Here is an 18,961-nt window from a genome sequence, read left to right as displayed (position 1 = left end):
GAAATGCTAAATGCAAAACGCAAGGTAAGTTTATTCTTATGGGAAGAGGGATGTTGTCAGGGAAGTATAAATAGAAGGTTTTGGCTGGGCGTGTAATTCCAGCACTTTGGGAGGCTGAGGCAGGCGGATCACCTGAGGTCGGGAGTTCAAGACCAACCTGGCCAACATGGCAAAACCCCGTTTCTACTAAAAATGCAAAAATTAGCCAGGTGTGGTGCCAGGTGCCTGTAATTCCAGCTACTCGGAGGCTGAGGCAGGGAAAATTGCTTGCACCCGAAAGTTGGAGGTTGTGGTTAGCTGAGATTGCGCCATTGCACTGCAGCCTGGGTGACAGAGCAAGACTGTCTCAAAAAAAAAAAAAAAAAAAAAAAAAAAAATCAACTTTCCCGGAGCATAATCAGGTTTATAGAGAAATGCCATGTTTGGAGGGGATGGTTATTTTATTTTATGTATTTATTTCGATACGAAGTTTCTTTCTTGTTGTTCACACTGGAGTGCAATGGCATGATTTCAGCTCACTGCAACCTCTGCCTCCCAGGTTCAAGCAATTGTCCTGCCTCAGACTCCTAAGTAGCTGGGATAACAGGCATGCGCTACCACACCCAGCTAATCTTGTATTTTTAGTAGAGATGGGGCTTCACCATGTTGGTCAGGCTGGTCTTGAACTCCTGACCTCAAGTTATCTTCCTGCCTCGTCCTCTCAGAGTGATGGGATTACAGGTGTGAGCCACCGCACCAGGCGTGGAAGGGATATTTAGAGATATATATTGACAAATTGCAGAATGCTCTGAACTCATTAGCTTCTACAATGGATTTCCCTTTCAGTCTCAAGATATTTCCAGAGGTTGGTAATTTATTTATTTACTTTTTTTCTGAAATAACATCAACGTCCACTGTAAAAATTTAAAACCACGGTAGTATAAAAATAGGATATATAGGAACTTCTTTGCACTCCTCTCATTTAGTTCTACTCCACGGAATTAATGATTGTTAATATTTTCTTGTTTATCCTTTCAGAACTCCATTTATTGGTGAGAATGGTTTTATATAAAATGTCTTAGCCACAGTCAGGAAGCTGAGGCAGGAGAATTGCTTGTACCCGGGAGACGGCAGTTGCAGCGAGTTGAGATCCAGCCACTGCACTCCAGCCTGTGCAACAGAGTGAGACTCTGTTTCAAAAAAAGAAAAGAAAAAAGAAAAAACATCTTAGCCAGGCACAATGGCTCATGCGAGTAATCACAGCACTTCCGGAGGCCAAGGTGGGAGGATCCCTTGAGGGCAGGAGTTTGAGACCAGCCTTGGCAACTCGTAGAGACCCCGTCTGTAAAAAAATGTAAAGAAAAGCTTCACAACACAGTCTACTTATTTAATATACATCAAAATATGTTAAATCTGGAAGGCAATTTTTATTGAAGGGCAAGGTAATCTTTCCAACATACATTTTAAAATTTCATAGGGGTTGGCCGGGCGCGGTGGCTCACGCCTGTAATCCCAGCACTTTGGAAGGCCGAGGCGGGCGGATCACGAGGTCAGGAGATCAAGACCATCCTGGCTAACACGGTGAAACCCCGTCTCTACTAAAAATGCAAAAAATTAGCCGGGCGAGGCGGCGGGCGCCTGTAGTCCCAGCTACTCGGGAGGCTGAGGCAGGAGAATGGTGTGAACCCGGGAGGCGGAGCTTGCAGTGAGCCGAGATCGCACCACTGCACTCCAGCCTGGGCGACTAAGCGAGACTCTGTCTCAAAAAAAAAAAAAAAAAAAAAAAAAAAAAAAATTTCATAGGGGTAAGAAAGTTGTAGAGGCAGAAATGGTGCAAGACCATTAGAAACACCATCACACCAGCTGGGCATGGTATTGTACACTTGCAATCCCAGCTACTCGGGAGGCTGAGGTAGGAGGATCCCTGTAACCCGGCAGTTTGAGACCAGCATGGGTGGCACAGTGAGACCCCCATCTCTTAAAAACAAACAAACAAAAAACAGCCGGGCGTCGTGGCTCATGTCTGTAATCCCAGCAGTTTGGGAGGCCGAGGCGGGCGGATCATCTGAGGTCAGCAGTTCGAGACCAGCCTGACCAACAAGGTGAAACCCCGTCTCTACTAAAAATACAAAGTTGGCTGGGCGCCGTGGCTCATACCTGTAATCGCAGCACTTTGGGAGGACGAGGTGGGCAGATCATGAGGTCAGGAGATCGAGACCATCCTGGCTAACACGGTAAAACCCTGTCTCTACTAAAAATACAAAACAAAGCAAAAAAATCAGCCAGGTGTGATGGCACGTGCCTGTAGTCCCAGCTACTCAGAAGTTGAGGCAGAATTACTTCAACCCTGGAGGCAGAGGTTGCAGTGAGCCAAGATCGCGCCACTGCACTCTAGCCTGGGTGACAGAGCAAAACTTGTCTCAAACAACAACAACAAAAACCAAAAAACTGTCACAGTGGGATTTTAACAGAGGACACTAAGAGCATCCAAACACTACTTATGAAACAAATTGATAGAGCCTAGACTATGTCTCAAGTTATAACTGAAAATATACAGCTTATGAAACTAAGAGGTGAGAGTACAAATTCAGGGTCAGACAGTCAGTCATTGTTATTTATTGATGAAATCACATTATTTCCCAGCAATTCAGCTTCCTCATTTATAATTTAGAGTAATGATTGCTGGGAAATGCAGTCTCATGCATGTAGTCTTTCAATCCTGACTTGGCCTCATAAGAATAGACCATGGGCCTAGAATGCTTCTTTACCAAGAGATGAAAGAGCCCAGTCGGGTGCAGTGGCTCACGCCTGTAATCCCAGCACTTTGTGGGGCAGGTGGATCACTTGAGGCTAGGAGTACAAGACCAGCCTGGCCAACACAGTGAAACGTCATCTACACTAAAAATACAAAAATTAGCCCGGTGTAGTGGTACACATCTGTAGTCCCAGCTACTCAGGAGGCTGAGGCACGATAATTGCTTGAACCTGGGTGATGGAGGTTGGAGAGAGCTGAGATTGCACCACTGTACTCCAGCCTGGGTGACAGAGCAAGACCCTGTCACAAATTTCAAAACAAGAGGCCGGGCACGGTGGCTCATGCCTCTAATCCCAGCACTTTGGGAAGCCCAGGCAGGCAGATCGCCTGAGGTTGGGGTTTGAGACCAGTATGGTCAGCATGGTGGAACCCTGTCTCTATTAAAAATACAACAATTAGCTGGGCATGGTGGCAGGTGCTTGTAATCCCAGGTACTCAGGAAGCTGAGGCAGGAGAATCGCTTGAACCCAGGAGGTGGAGGTTGCAATGAGCCGAGATTGTGCCATTTCACTCCAGTTGGGCAACAGAGCAAGACTCCATCTCAAAAAAAAAAAAAGAGAGAGAGAGAAAAGAAAAAAGAGCCCAAGTGACCTGTGCTGGTTTATTGCCTCTGTGAGACTGCCTTTCCCTGTGGCAAGCCCAATGCGCCAGAGGGGTACGCATAGCCAGTTTCCCTGCACTGGCTGCCAGGAAGCTGATCCTGCTCTGTAAGTAAAGTGTTGCTCCACCCATGGCTTGATTGCATTGTTTTGCACAACTCTGATGGTGAGGTGCATTGAGTGGAAACATTTGGACTTCTATTCTTGTCGGTTGGCACAGTGATGATCTTTGCAATCCTCCATCTGGTAGGAGTCATTCCCTCGGTGTTGTGTTGGTAACCAGCGTTCAGTATTCTGCTCTCCTGGGATTGACAACCGGGGGCACCATATTTTGCTTAATGATTAAGTGAGGCTGGGCATGGTGGCTCACACCTGGAATCCCAGCACTTTGGGAGGCCAAGGCAGGCGGACCATCTCGGGTGAGGAGTTTGAGACTAGCCTGGCCAACATGGTGAAATCCGGTCTTTACTAAAAATGCAAAAATTAGCTGGGCATAGTAAAAATTAGCTGGTGCCTGTAACCCCAGCTACTCAGGAGGCTGAGGCAGGAGAATTGCTTGAACCCAGGAGGTAGAGGTTGCAGTGAGCAGAGATCGTGCCATTGCACTCCAGCCTGGGTGACAGAGTGAGACTCTGTCTCAAAAAACAAACAAACAAAAAACAATTATCAAGTGAGATAATATTTAAACATTTCTACATAAATATACATAAATAATATATTAAAATTCTATATACAGTCTAGTGATGTTAAAAATGTTGATATTGGGCTGGGTGCAGTGGCTCACATCTGTAATCCCAGCACTTTGGGAGGCCAAGGCAGGTGGATCACCTGAGGTCGGGAGTTCGAGACCTGCCTGACCAACACAGAGAAACCCAGTCTCTACTAAAAACACAGAATTAGCCAGGCATGGTGGCACATGCCTGTAATCCCAGCTACTTAGGAGGCTGAGGCAGGAGAATCGCTTGAACCCTGGAGGCAGAGGTTGCAGTGAGCTGAGCTCTGCCATTACACTTCGGCCTGGGGCATCAAGAATGAAACTCTGTCTAAAAAAAAGAAAAACAACAACAACAAAAAGAAACAAACAAAAAGACTTCATATTGTCCTTAATTCCTTCCAAAAATCACATGAGCTTCTACCAATAACTAGAGCGGAAGGACAATCATCAGATATATTTAGCATCGAAGGAACAAAAAGGACAAAATTATTAATTCTGTACTACAATCAATAAAAAGCTAATGTCTGTATTTGTACATTTGGTAATATGATTATGTGTTAAATGGTGGCATGTATATGTGAGTGTGTGCCTGTGTGTGTTTTGAGTGGAGTGAAAAATAAGGCAGTAAATGGTTTTTCTGCCACTGGCTGGAACACGAAAAAGTTTATAGGCACATCCAACAACAATGGAAACACAAACCATCTCCGGAAGTCAATATATTCCTTCTACTTCCTGTTATTTTACAAGAAACACTTTCTTACCTAGTTTGTTTTTCCTTATGCTTTCTCTTGGACATTTCTCTATTGTATTTCTTCCTCTTTTTACAAAACCATTGACTTATCTGCAAAAAATGAGGTGTGCGATGTGATTAATACAGAAATAAGGATATTGGTCTATGTGAGTAATAGTACTATAGAAGTGACTTTGTCTATCAATGAAGAAATGTCTATTAACGTCGTCATACCTGTTTATGTGTCATGCCAAATTCAAACGAGAGTGATAGACTCTCTTGTATTGTGGGGCACCTGTTTAACTTAAACTTTGCCCAGAGAGTGTCCATGAGGGATTTGCTGACTAATCTACCCTTGGAATATTGTTTCTTATTTTCCCTTTTCCTTTTTTCCTGTTCATCTTCCAGCTCCTTTTCATTTTCCTCTTCTTTTTCTCGCTCTCTCTTTCCGCCTGCTTCTCCTCCTCCTTCTCTCCATTTCTGCTCTCCCTTTTGTTCATTTTCACTGTAATTTCCATTTGATTGTTCTGGATTTTGATCCCAAGGCATAGCTGGTTGTTTCTGTATAAAAAGATCTGTGGAATAAGATCAAGCTGCAGCTAAATTTGACTTTCAGATCACAGTCAACAATTTTTCATATGAGAATATTTTGATTTTCCTAAATTAGCAGTGTTGTACATTGGTGGAAAACATAGAGCAAAGGAAAAGTAAACTTACCAAAACTTAGTGAAGATTTTCATAAAAAGAACAGAAGATTAAAAATAATTTCCCAGGCCAGGCATGGTGGCTCATGCCAGTAATCCCAGCACTTTGGGAGGCTGAAGTGGATGGATTGCCTGAGGTCAGGAGTTCAAGACCAGCCTGGCCACAATGGTGAAACCTCATCTCTACTAAAACTACAAAATTAGCCAGGTGTGGTGGTGGGCAGCTGTAATTTCAACTACTTGGGAGGCTGAGGCAGAGAATTGCTTAAACCTGGGAGGCAGAGGTTGCAGTGAGCTGATATTGCACCATTGTACTCCAGCCAAGGTGACAGAGCCAGACTCCATCTCAAAAATAAATAAATAAAAATAGAAATACAAAAATTAGTCAGGTGTGGTGGTAAGTGCCTGTAATCCCAGTTATTCGGGGGGCTGAGGCAGGAGAATCACTTGAACCTGGGAGGAAGAGGTTGTAGTGAGCCAAGATTGTGCCATTGCATTCCAGCCTGGGCAACAGGAGCGAAACTGTGTCTCAAATAAATAAATAAATAAATAAATAAATAAATAAATAAATAATAGTTTCCTGCTGGGCACGGTGGCTCCTGCCTGTAATCAAAGCACTTTAGAGGCCAAGGCAGGTGGATTGCTTGAGTTCAGGAGTTTGAGACCAACCTTGGCAATATAGCAAGACCTCATCTCTACTAAAATAAAAAAATTAGCTGGGTATTGTGGCATTCACTTGTGGTCCCAGCTACATGGGACCACATGAGGTGGGAGGTCTGTGTGAGCTCAGGAGGTTGAGGTTGCAGTGAGTTATGATCACACCACTGCACTCCAGTCTCGATGCCCGAGTGAGACTGTATCTCCAAAAAGGAAAGAAAGACAAAGGAAGGAAAGGAGCTATCTGTTGAAATTAATAAATTTCCTTGTGATATTAGTCAAAAATAAATGACATTGAAATGAATAAATCATGAGATGCAACAAATTTTGTTGCAGGAAGTCAGGGACCCTGAACGGAGGGACTGGCTAGAGCTGCAGCAGAGGAACATAAATTGTGAAGATTTCATGGGCATTTTTCAGTTCCCAAATAATACTTTTATAATTTCTTTTTTTTTTTTTTTTTTGAGACAGAGTCTCGCTCTGTTGCCCAGACTGAGTGCAGTGGCCGATCTCGCTCACTGCAAGCTCCTCGCCTCCCGGATTTATGCTATTCTCCTGCCTCAGCCCCAAGCAGCTGGGACTACGGTGCCCGCCACCTCGGCCCGCTATTGTTTTTTTTGTTTTGTTTTTTTTTTTTTTTTTTTTTGAGACGGAGTCTGCTCTGTCACCCAGGCTGAGTGCAGGGCCGGATCTCAGCTCACTGCAAGTCTCGGCCCGGTTCACCATTCTCCTGCCTTAGCCTCCTCGGGAGTAGCTGGGACTACAGGCACCCGCCACTCCTCAGCCTGCTGTTTTTGTATTTTTAGTAGAGACGGGTTTCACTGCAGTTAGTCAGGATGGTCTCATCTCCTGACCTCGCGATCCCGCCTGCCTCTGCCTCCCAAAGTGCTAGGATTACAGGCTTGAGCCACCTCGGCCGGCTTTTTTGTATTTTAGTAGAGACGGGTTTCACGGTGTGTTAGCCAGGATGGTATAATTTTATGCCTATCTTACTTTAATCTCTTAATCCTGTTATCTTGTAAGCTGACGATGTATCGCCACCTCAGGACCACTGTTGTGTTAACTATACAAACTGATTATAAAACATGTGTGTTTGAAACAATAGAAATCAGTGCACCTTGGAAAGAACAGAATAACAGCAATTTTCAGGGAACAAGGGAAGAAACCATATATCTGACTGCTCAGGGGGTCGGGCAAAAATAAGAGTCATTTTCTTCTTGCTGAGAGCCTATAAACGGATGCGTTAGGGAAGATATTAAGTAAATTCTTTTCCTAGCAAGGAATATTAATAATACCCTGGGAAGGAATGCATTCCTGGTGGGGAGTCTATAAACAGCCACTCTGGGAGTGTCTGTTCATGTGGTTGAGATAAGGACTGAAGGCAACCCTGTCTCCTGCAGTACCCTCAGGCTTACTAGGATTAAAACTCCACCCTGGTAGATTTGTGGTCAGACCTGCTCTCTGCTCTCTAACCCTGTTTTGTTTAAGATGTTTGTCAAGATTAATACCTGCACAGGTGAACACAGACCCTAAAGGTGAAGTCTTCTGATTTTGCCCCTGTGCTGTTTCCTCAGCATGTGATCTTTGTTCTGCCTTTTGCCCTTTGAAGCATGTGATCTTTGTGACCTACCTGTTCACACCCCTCCCTTTGAAATCCTCTTAATAAAACTTGCTGGTTTTGTGGCTCAGGTGGGCATCATGGTCCTACAGATATGTGATGTCACCTCGAGGCCCAGCTGTAAAATTCCTCTTGTACTCTCTTTCTTTATTTCTCAGCTGGCTGGACACTCTTATGGTACAGAAAGAACCTTACATTGAAATACTGGGGCTGGCTCCCCTGATAAAATTTACAATAAACTCCATAGTAAAATGATAATCAATAAAGCCAAAAGTTGGTTCTTGATGAGATTAATAAAATCATCTGCAAAGACTGACCATGCAAAAGAATGCAGACGCCAGAATAATATTACCATGAAGGAAATACAAGTTTATTGTAATTTTTGAATGGACATATTTTTCTTTTTTTAAGATGGAGTCTTGCTCTGTTGCTCAGGCTAGAGTGCAGTGGCAACAACCCAGCTCACTGCAATTCCCACCCCGGTTCAAGTGATTCTCCTTGCTCACCCTCCAGAGTAGCTGGGAATACAGGCACATGCCACCACACCCACCTAATATTTGTATTTTCAGTAGAGATGGGTTTCAATTCCTGTTGGCCAGCTGGTCTTGAACCCTGAGTCATGATCTGCCTGGGCGCTATTCCCAAAGTGCTGGCATAAGCCACCACATCCTGCCTAAATACACTTTTTAAAAATACTCAACTCAAAGGCTGGCTGAGATGAACATTTTAATACCTACTTTTGGTGAATATATGTATGCATTTCTGTTGAGTGTATACTTAAGAGTGGAATCCTTGATCATGTAGCATAGCACTTAATAAATATTGCCAAACAATTCTATCACCCCAGGCCCATTATCAAAATGTGTGAGAAGTTCAAATGTTCCAGTACCTCAGGTTTGGCATTCACTTCCTTTTTTTCTCTACACCCCAATTCCTATCTTTTGTTTTAGCCATTCTAGTGGGCAAGGCACGAATTGGTATCTCATGTAGTTTCCCAATGTCAAGTTCCCTGATCAACAATTCAGTTGCACACCTTTTGACATGTTTATTGTTGGATCGGAATATCCTCATTTGAGAAGTGCAGTATAGACCCTTTAATGGCCCTTATTTGCCATTGACTTATCAACCTCTTTACTAAAGGCCACACTGTCATGGTGAGGCTCCAGGTAACTCCATGTGTCTTTATGCTTGGGCTGGGAGAACAATCTCTCCAAACACCTTGTGTACTCGTCCTCAGAGGCCTTACCTCTGGATAGCACCAATGAGGCAGCAGGAGGATGACCTTATTACCCAAATCCCAAAACCCTAGAAAGTCTTTTTCCAGAGGTGGAGAGAGCGACCGCGGGGCTTTTCAAACCGTGACCCCTGAGTCCTGGCTCACCTTTTTTTCTTTTTTTTTTTTTTGAGATCGAGTCTCTCGCTTCTGCCCAGGCTGGAGTGCAGTGGCCGGATCTCAGCTCACTGCAAGCTCCGGGCCCCGGTTCACGCCATTCTCCCGCCTCAGCTCTCCCGAGAAGGCTGGGACTACAGGCTCTCGCCACTACCGCTGTTTTTGTATTTAGTAGAGACGGGTTTCACTGTGGTTAGCCAGGATGGTCTCGATCTCCTGACCTCGGATCCACCCGCCTCGCCTCCCAGTGCTGGGATTACAGGCTTGAGCCACCGCCTCAGCCCCTCTTTTTTCTTTTTCTTTTCTTTTCTTTTCTTTTTTTTTTTTTGAAACGTAATCTTGATCTGTCACCCAGGCTGGAGTGCAATGGTGGAGTTTGGCTCACTGTAACCTCTGCCTCCTGGGTTCAAGCGATTCTCCTGTCTCAGCCTCCCAGTAGCTGGGACTACAGGAGCCCACCACCACGCCCGCTAATTTTGGTATTTTTAGTAAAGACGAGGTTTCGCCATGTTGGCCAGGCTGGTCTAGAACTCCTGACCTCAAGTTATCCGCCCTCTTCGGCCTCCAAAAGTGCTGGGATTACAGGTGTGAGCCACCGTGCGCGGCCTGAAAGAACTCTTCACCGGATCTCGCCCTGGGCCTTCCCAGCCGAGCGGGCCCGCCCGCGGGAATAGCCGAGGCAGTACCTCCCGGCCGCAGGCGGTGAGGGGCTCGGGTATCTTTGAATGCAGATACGCTCACACCCTCCTAACGGCGGCGCCAAGGGTGGTGGGGCCCAAAACTGTTTCCCCGTCAAGAGTTCTCCTGCCCCGGTCGCAGGAAGACGCCTGAGTGGGGCGCTCGGAGGGATCCCAAGCAGCCTCCAGGGCTGGACCTTGCGGTGGGCAGTTGAAAAGCCGGGAGGGGCCGGACCACCCCGAGCGCAGGTGGGTGCTTGTCTTGCTTACGGAGGGCGCCCGATGAACCGAGTCACGTTTTGCGACCACATTAACGGACCATTCAAAGTCGAATCCTAGGCTTTTCGAGGCAGTTAGTGGGTGCCAACGGCTGCGGGCGGGGCCGGCGGGAGCGCAGTGGGGCGGTCGCTGTTACTGCCCGGCGCGGCGGCGGCGTGGGGCCAGCGCAGAGGCGCAGCGGCCCGGGAGGTGAGCGCTGAGCGAAGCCGCGGGGCCCAACCGCAGTCACGGGGTCTGGGAGGTGGGTGCGCCGCGCCGTCCCTGAGGCCGGGGGCTGCGGGAATGAGGACCTGAACTGGGGTAGAGGTGGCTGAGCTGGAGTCGAGGTGGGCGGCTACTCGGAGGGGCCGGGCTAAGGGAGAAGTGTCCTGCGGCTCTGGCAAACTAGCCTTGGACCCTTGGAGAAGCGATTTGTGATTTACTGAGCACCTACTATGTCTTGGGCTCCACTCTAGGTGCTGGGATCCCATAGCAAACGAAGCCACCCCAGCCCTTGCCCTCCTAGACTGTATATGTATACATATAGACAAGACAAGAAAATGTATAGATATGTAACAAAATGCCGTAAATTTTCATGAATAAAAATGTAGTAGGGCTAGAGGAGTGGACTGTAAAGTTGGGAGTGGGGAAGGGGTCGGTCTGAGAGGCCTTTGTGAGGAAGTCTTTTGGCAGGAGACCTGAAATGAAGTGAGGGAGCCTTGGGAGCATTATCCAGGCAGCGGGAACTGGATTCCGGAGGCGGAACTTCCTTGGCCTTGAAAGATACCTACCAGGAGTTTAAGTGCTGTGCGGGTGGCTCAGCTTTGTAGATTTGTGCGAGATGAAAATTGGAATTGTCTTAGGAAATTATGGATCGATCATTCATTTATTCAGTGCTGGATTCATTCAGTGATTTATATCTGAAGCGTGAGAGAATGGGAGTAAGGCCAAGTGCTCTTGGCAAAATACTGTTATTAGTTTTGTCCCAGTTTAATACGCATACTAAATTTAGAATTTCCGTTGATTTTTAAGAAGAGCTAATCTGAGTTAATTTTACATATAAGTAAATAGTACCTCACTTTTTTTTCTTTTTTTCTTTTTTTTCCATGCTCAGCCCTCTATTGGAGATTCTGCCTCCCCTGCGACTGATGTCTTCTTGAGCACACTCCCACGGTGGGTGGCTGCCCCGGGTGGGTGTGCACTGGTGGCTCAACAGGGTGTAGGGTAGGGGTCTAGTGTCCTGTCCTCTGAGAGGGGACTTTGGTGAACTTGCGTTTGGGTAGGGATGCACGTGAAGTGGTATTGGATCCCAGGACTTAGGACCCCTTCCTCCTGGGGGCACACAGGTTCCCTTCCTCCTTGGGGAGCAGCCCAGGAATGGCTGTCTTGGGGCCTTCCCTCAGTGCCTCCAGGACCTGGAGTCCCATCTCTTCAGAAGGTCGTCTTTCCTTGGAGGGGTCAGAGACTCCTGCCCAGGGCTCTAGAGTCACGGTGAGAACACCTGCCTCAGTCCTGCACTGCACTTCTCTTGGCCTGATTTCTCCACTGGGAGCTGGGACCCGAAGCCCTCAAAGGGAGGATCCCCGGAGAGAGGGTCGTGGGCAGAGAGCTGGTACAGACCAGTGTCCGCAGGGAGGGGTGACTGGCTGGGGGCCCAGGACATCAGGAGGGCTGGGGTGGCCCAGTCATCTTTGTCCTTGGCGGGGTGGCCCAGTCATCTTTGTCCTTGGCGCCATGTTTGAGGATGCAGGTGAACTCCACCTAGTTGAACTTGCCTTTCTTATCAGTGGGCGCCTCCCAGTACATCTCATCCACTTCCTCATCTGTGAAGCTGTCACCCATGGTGGTGAGCAGCTCCTGGAGGTGGTCTTCATGAATGAAACCTGAGGATTCCTCATTGAAGCAGGTGAAGGCATTTTGGATCACATCCTGGGGCTCTGTTCCATTCAGCTTCTCCCCAAACATGGTGAGGGAAGTGGTGGAAGGTGATGGGCCCTGGGGCCTCCCTCATCATGCCCTGCAGGTATTTATGTTTGGGGTTCTTCCCCTGTGAGGCCAGCTTGTTGTGCTGTCCCCCTTGTCATTGAAGCCATCATGATTCTGGTCAATCATGTTGAAAGCCCCCTTAAACTCCTGGCTGTGGAACTGGTCGAACATCGCGAAGACATTGGATGTGGCCCGCTGTAGTCGCTTCTTGGTGGTCTTGACTTTGGTCCACTTGCTGGACATTTTGGCTTCAGGTGGGTGGGGCTTCACTGGGTGCTTGGAGCTGGGCTGACCATACGACTTTACTTTTTCCGAAAAGTATATTTATTTGAGTTAAAAGGCTTCTGAGGTTTTTTTGTTTGTTTGTTTGACTTTGTTTTTCCCAAGTGGGAATGATCTAGAAGATAAGAACTCTAGATACAGGAACAAAAAGAGTGAGGCACAGGGTGGGGAAGATAGCAGAGAGAAATGAAAATGAAATAAGGAGGCTGTGGAATAGTGGAAGGGACAGTCTGTCCTAATTCTCCTCCTCCTCCTAATAGGAAATAATACAGGTTCAACATAACGTATCTCAGCAGACCTTCAGAACTATCAATCCAAGTCAGGAGAGCTGGTAGAGGAGGAAACAGAGTCACATTTGATAACTGGTTAAGCAGAATCGTGATTTCCAACTTCCCTGTGGCTCACTGAGGCAGTTTAGGCTAAGGTGATGCTATGAGGAGAGGTGGCTTGTTCTAAGTGTTTTAAATTTTATGTGGCAAGGTAAACCACAAATCACAGAATTTTATGACAGCAAGATTACCTAATCCAATCGTTGCTCATTTTGCAGATGGGGAAACTGCTAGTTGGTGACAGAGAAACAACTCAAAATATAGGAGAGACATTTTTACCTTACCTTCAGCTGTCTCTCCCCAGAACCCTTATTTGATAAAATGCTTCTCAATGGCTTCTGAATGAGTAGAATCAGCTTTGTTGAGGATCCCAGAATTGAGTTAATCTAAAACATCATTAGTATTATATAAATTTTCACTTTCTTCCAGAAGTATTTATTGGAGTGTCCATTGGCGAGGGGGCTAAACCACAGCCTCTTCCCTCAAGGAGCTTAAGTAGATGGGGTAAATGAATAACTAGACAATTACAATTTACAGGAAGCAGTACCTTGGAGAGAAATTGGAGAGGGAGTCAATTCCTAGGATAGCAGAGAGATGGACAACAAACCGCATGTGAGTATTAAAACTGATGTCAGATATCAAATTGGTTGGTCAGGGTTATGTTGATAATCCCAATACCTCCCATCTGCCTAAACTTTTCTTGTCTTGATGTGTAATAGATGTAAGTGGTGGTGGGAGAGACTATTGCAGCCAGTAGACTTGGTACATTCCCAAAATCTTTTTATTCATAAGTAATTAGTATTTGCCATTTGCAGCCTTTTGTGCTTTAATATTATCAAGAACAAGACGAATGATAAAATATTTATGATCAGCATTGTAATTGCAAACAGGCCTCAGTAATAATCATACGCAACTGGTTTTGAGGGAATTTCCTTGTAAAGAACCATGGCTATATAGGTGTGAAGAGTAACGTAGAGTAATATATGAATGTACACAATAATAATAACTTTATAGAGCAGACCATAGAGTGTAACTGAGTCATTGTACTTGCATACTGTGATAAAGATCCAGAAAATGTATTCAGCAATATATGAGCCTTTGGATTGGGCTGGAGGATAGGATAGGCAGCATCTGGTATTTAAATTACATAATGCCTAATTTGTCACATGTGCTCACCTCTGGAAAGACTTTCACTAAGCTTGTTTTCTGGGAACTCACTCACATCTTGAATGCCTTGCATCTCTGACTCTCAGATTTTTTCTGAACATTTTAGTAGTCACACTTAGAGAAGCAGAGCATACTTAGTCAACACTTTTTTTTTGAGATGGAGTTTCACTCTTGTTGCCCAGGCTGGAGTGCAATGGTGCAATCTCGGCTCACCACAACCTCCACCTCCCAGGTTCAAACGATTCTTCTGCCCCATCCTCCCAAGTAGATGGGATTACAGGCATGAGCCACCACCACCAGCTAATTTTATATTTTTAGTAGAGATGGAGTTTCTCCATGTTGATCAGGCTGTTGTCAAACTCCCGACCTCAGGTGATCCGCCCACCTTGGCCTCCCAAAGTGCTGGGATTACAGTCTTGAGCCAGTGAGCCCGGCATGATGTTTTTGTATTTTTGTAGAGACAGGGTTTCACCATGTTGGCTAGACTATTCTTGAAATCCTGACCTCTGGTGATCCACCCGCCTCGCCCTCCCAAAATGCTGGGATTACAGGCATGAGCCACTGTGCCTGACCAGACATATTCTTTTATTCAAGTATTTTTTCTCTAGCAAAACAATTTACAGGCTAATATGCAGCATTTTTCTGGGAAGATGTAGTAGTTCTTTATTTATATAGTTCATTTATTCACTGAACTATTTCTCAAGTAGCTATTATACTACAGGCACTGTCGGTGCCTGGGACTGCCCTGATAGAGAAGGAAGTGATAAATTCCAAGAAGAAAAATAAAGCAAGATAAGGGGATAGAAAATGGTGGAATGGACAGGGAGGATTTTGATTATTCTAAATGCAGGCATACCTCAGAGATAGTGCAGGTTTGGTTCCAGACTATTGAGATAAAGCTAATATCCAATAAAGCGAGTCGCAGAAATATTTTGGCTTCCCAGTGCATATAAAATTTATGTTTATACTATACTGTTGTGTATTTCCTGTACAATATCATTGTGTCTAAAAACATGTATATACTTTAGGATCACGAGGTCAGGAGCTCGAGACCATCTTGGCTAACATGGTGAAACCCCGTCTCTACTAAAAATACAAAAAATTAGCCGGGTGTGGTGGCGGGCACCTGTCGTCCCAGCTACTCGGGAGGCTGAGGCAGGAGAATCACGTGAACCTGGGAGGCGGAGCTTGCAGTGAGCTGAGATTGCACCATTGCACTCCAGCCTGGGTGACAGAACGAGACTCCGTCTCAAAAAAAAAAAATGTATATACTTTAATTTAAAAATACCTTCTTGCTGAGATCGAGACCATCCTGGCTAACATGGTGAAACCCCGTCTCTACTAAAAATACAAAAAACTAGCCGGGCGTGGTGGCGGGCGCCTGTAGTCCCAGCTACTCGGAGGCTGAGGCAGGAGAATGGCCTGAACCTGGGAGGCGGAGCTTGCAGTGAGCCGAGATCGCGCCACTGCACTCCAGCCTGGGTGACACAGCGCGAGACTCCATCTCAAAAAAAAAAAAAAAAAAAAAAATACCTTCTTGCTAAAAAATGCTAACAATCATCTGAACCTTCAACATGTCATAGTCTTTTTGCCTCTGGAGGGTCTTGCCTCAGCATTGATGGCTGCTGACTGATTAGGGTTGTGGTTACTAAAGGCTGGGATGGCTGTAGCAATTTATTTAAGTAAGACAGCAGTGAGGTTTACTGCATCTATTATAGACTCTTATTTTCACTAAGGAGTTCTCTGTATTATGTGATGCTGTTTGATAGCATTTTAGTCACAGTAGAATTTCTTTCATAATTGGAGTCAGTTCTCTCACACCTTGTTACTGCTTTATTAACTAAATTTACGTAATATTCAAAATCCTTTGCTGTCATTTCAGTAGTCACAACATGTTTCCTAGGAGTAGATTCTTTGTCAAGAACCACTTTCTTTTTCTTTTTTTTTTTTTTTGAGACAGAGTCTCACTCTGTCGCCCAGGCTGGAGTGCAGTGCAGTGGAACGATCTCAGCTCACTGCAACCTCCACCTCCCAGGTTCAAGCGATTCTTCTGTCTCAGCCTCTCGAGTAGCTGGGACTACAGGCACCTACCACCACACCCGGCTAATTTTTGTATTTTTAGTAGAAATGGGGTTTCACCATATTGGCCAGGCTGGTCTCAAACTCTTGATCTTGTGATCCACCTGCCTCGGCCTACTAAAGTGCTGGGATTACAGGTGTGAGTCACCGTGCCCGGCCTGATTTTTTTTATAATGAACATTATTATTATTATTTGGAAATGGAGTTTTGCTCTTGTCATCCAGGCTGGAATGCAATGGCGTGATCTTGGCTCACTGTAACCTCCGCCTCCTGGGTTCAAACGATTCTCTTGCCTCAGTTTCCTGAGTAGATTACAAGCACCTGCCTCCACACCTGGCTAGTTTTTGTATTTTTAGTAGAGATGGGGTTTCACCATGTTGGCCAGGCTGGTCTCCAACTCTTGACCTCAGGTGACCCGCCCACCTTGGCCTCCCAAAGTGCTGGGATTACAGATGTGAAACACCTCACTCGGCCAATTATTATTATTTATTTATTTTTATTTTATTTTATTTTTTTGAGATGGAGTCTTGCTCTGTCGCCCAGACTGGAGTGCAGTGGTGTGATTTCCGCTCACCGCAAGCTCCACTTCCTAGGTTCACGCCATTCTCCTGCCTCAGCCTCCCGAGTAGCTGAGACTACAGAGTCCGCCACCACACCCGGCTAATTTTTTGTATTTTTAGTAGAGACAAGGTTTCACTGTTAGCCAAGATGATCTCAATCTCTTGACCTCGTGATCCGCCCGCCTCAGCCTCCGAAAGTGCTGAGATTACAGGCATCAACCACTGCGTCCAGCCAACATTATTTTTTAAAAATATACAATGAATAAGCCGGGTGCAGTGGCTCACACCTGTAATCTCAGCACCTTTGGGAGGCCAGGGGCATGGATCACGAGGTCAGGAGATCAAGACCATCCTGGCTAACACGGTGAAACCCCGTCTCTACTAAAAAAATACAAAAAAATTAGCCGGGTGTGGTGGCGGGCACATGTAGTCCCAGCTACTCGGGAGGCTGAGACAGGAGAATGGTGTGAACCCGGGAGGCAGAACTTTCAGTGAGCCAAGATCGCATCACTGCACTCCAGCCTGGGCAACAGAGCGAGACTCCATCTCAAAAAAAAAAACAAAAAAAACCGTATATGTATATGTATATGTATATGTATATGTATATGTATACACACACACACACACACACACACAAAATGAATAGGCCAGGCATGGTGCTCGTGCCTGTAATCCCAGCACTTTGGGAGGCTGAGGGGGGTGGATCACCTGAGGTTAGGAGTTCGAGACCAGCCTGGCCAACATGATGAAACCCCATCTCTACCAAAAATACAAAAAATTAGCCAGGCGTGGTGGTGCGCGCCTGTAATCCCAGCTACTTGGGAGCCTGAAGCAGAAGAATCGCTTGAACCTGGGAGGCAGAGGTTGCAGTGAGCTGAGATTGTGCCACTGCACTCCAGCCTGGGCAACAAGAGTGAAACTCCGTCTCAAAAAATAATAATAATAATAAATATATACCTAGATGTTTTCACATCAATATATATTGCAATACATCATTCTTTTTAATGGCTACATAGTATTTCATTGTATGACAACACCATTGATTCATTCTACACCTATTGAGAGGCTACTCTATAACAGGCACCAGGCTGGATTGAAGGAACAAAGAACTTAAAATAGAAATTGACAGAGGGGCCAGGTTCAGTGGCTCATGTCTGTAATCCCAGCACTTTGGGATGCCAAGGTGGGCAGATCACTTGAGGCCAGGCATTCGAGACCAACCTAGCCAACATGGCGAAACCTTGTCTCTACTAAAAATACTAAAATGGCCCAGGTGTTCTGGCGCAATCATAGTTACTTAGAAGGCTGAGACATGAGAATTGCTTGAACCTAGTAGGTGGAGGTTGCAGTGAGCTGAGATTGTGTCATTGCACTGCTGCCTGGGAGACCAAGCAAGACTGTCTCAAAAAAAAAAAAAATTATATATATATATATATATAAAATAAAAAGAAATTGACAGAGAGGGAGCTTCTTTAGAAAGAGTGGTTAGGGAGGTCAGGCACGGTGGCTCACGCCTGCAATCCCAGCACTTTGGGAGTCCAAGGCGGGAGGATTACCTGAGGTCAAGAGTTGGAGACCACCCTGGCCAACATGGTGAAACCCCGTCTCTACTAAAAATACAAAATTAGCCGGATGTGGTGGCACACACCAGTAGTCCCAGCTATTCAGGAGGCTGAGACAGGAGAATTGCTTGAACCTGGGAGGCGGAGGCTGCAGTGCAGTGAGCCGAGATTGCACCACTGCACCCCAGTGAGACAGAGCAACACTTCATCTCAAGAAAAAGAAAGAAAGAAAGAAAGAGTGTTTAGGGAAGGTCTTTTTAAGTAGTGACATTGAAGTTGGGGTCTAAAAGAATATGCTAGCCATGGGAGAAAATAACATTTGCGGCAGAGGGAACATATATATAGGGCCCTGAGATACAAAAGAGCTTGGTGTGCCTGAGGAACTGAGAAAGTATCAATGCAGTTGGAACTAGCAAATAGGAAGAAGTGAAAGTTCAAGATGAGAGGTTAGATAACAATTCCCCTCCCCTCCCCCACCCTCCCCCCACCTCGGGAGCCGGAGTGTTACTCTGTTGCCCAGGCTGGAATGCAGTGGCTTGATCTCGGCTCACTGCAACCTCTGCCTCCTGGGTTCGAGCAATTCTCCAGCCTCAGCCTCCCAAGTAGCTGGGATTACAGGCGTGTGCCAGTATGCCCAGATAATTTTTGTGTTTTTAGCAGAGACAGGGTTTCACCATGTTGGTCAGGCTGGTCTCGAACTCCTGACCTCGTGATTTGCTTACCCTGACCAAACAAAGTGCTGGCATTACAGGCATGAGCCACCGCACCCGGCCTTTTTTTGGAAGATCAGTTTTGGACATGTTGAGTTTGAAGTGCTTACAAGATATCCATGTTGAGATTTATAGTGGGCAATG

General features: G+C 45.9%; 1 protein-coding gene, 1 long non-coding RNA gene and 1 pseudogene across 13 annotated transcripts in view; 1 reads left to right on the top strand and 2 right to left on the bottom strand.

The window, feature by feature from the left end:
* Positions 1-653: 653 nt before the first annotated feature.
* Positions 654-10,239, bottom strand: LOC101010980. 5 transcript variants are annotated; one of them, XR_642482.3, is made up of 4 exons: positions 9,746-10,132; positions 5,073-5,413; positions 4,870-4,949; positions 654-1,169 (listed from the first exon to the last, which is right to left on the bottom strand). It is a non-coding gene; the product is annotated as an uncharacterized LOC101010980 (long non-coding RNA). The 5 variants fall into 5 exon arrangements; XR_642475.3 differs by lacking the exons at positions 654-1,169; positions 9,746-10,132 and adding exons at positions 1,283-1,321; positions 10,155-10,239; XR_642474.3 differs by lacking the exon at positions 654-1,169 and adding an exon at positions 1,283-1,321.
* A 26-nt stretch (positions 10,240-10,265) lies between these two features.
* The window catches only part of LOC101010379 (solute carrier family 2, facilitated glucose transporter member 3-like), a 46,597-nt gene continuing 37,901 nt past the window's right edge, over positions 10,266-18,961 (top strand). The window contains exons 1-4 of one of the 8 annotated variants that reach the window (XM_009198814.2): positions 10,266-10,352; positions 11,257-11,315; positions 11,489-11,633; positions 13,277-13,351. In XM_009198814.2, coding sequence (XP_009197078.1) covers positions 13,334-13,351 — 18 coding nt within the window. In that variant the 5' untranslated portion in view covers positions 10,266-10,352; positions 11,257-11,315; positions 11,489-11,633; positions 13,277-13,333. Of the gene's footprint in view, positions 10,405-10,462; positions 10,490-11,256; positions 11,316-11,488; positions 11,634-11,962; positions 12,049-12,236; positions 12,383-13,276; positions 13,352-18,961 lie in introns of those variants that run through there. The other 7 variants (XM_009198808.2, XM_009198809.2, XM_009198810.4 and 4 more) reach the window with 7 other exon arrangements.
* Positions 11,805-12,371, bottom strand: LOC103881118 (annotated as a pseudogene).

The sequence above is a fragment of the Papio anubis genome, unplaced genomic scaffold (genome assembly GCF_008728515.1).
Source record: "Papio anubis isolate 15944 unplaced genomic scaffold, Panubis1.0 scaffold240, whole genome shotgun sequence".
Taxonomy (NCBI): domain Eukaryota; kingdom Metazoa; phylum Chordata; class Mammalia; order Primates; family Cercopithecidae; genus Papio; species Papio anubis.
The sequence above is the reverse complement of the archived record's forward strand: the minus strand, read 5'-3'. Positions and strand labels throughout refer to the sequence as shown.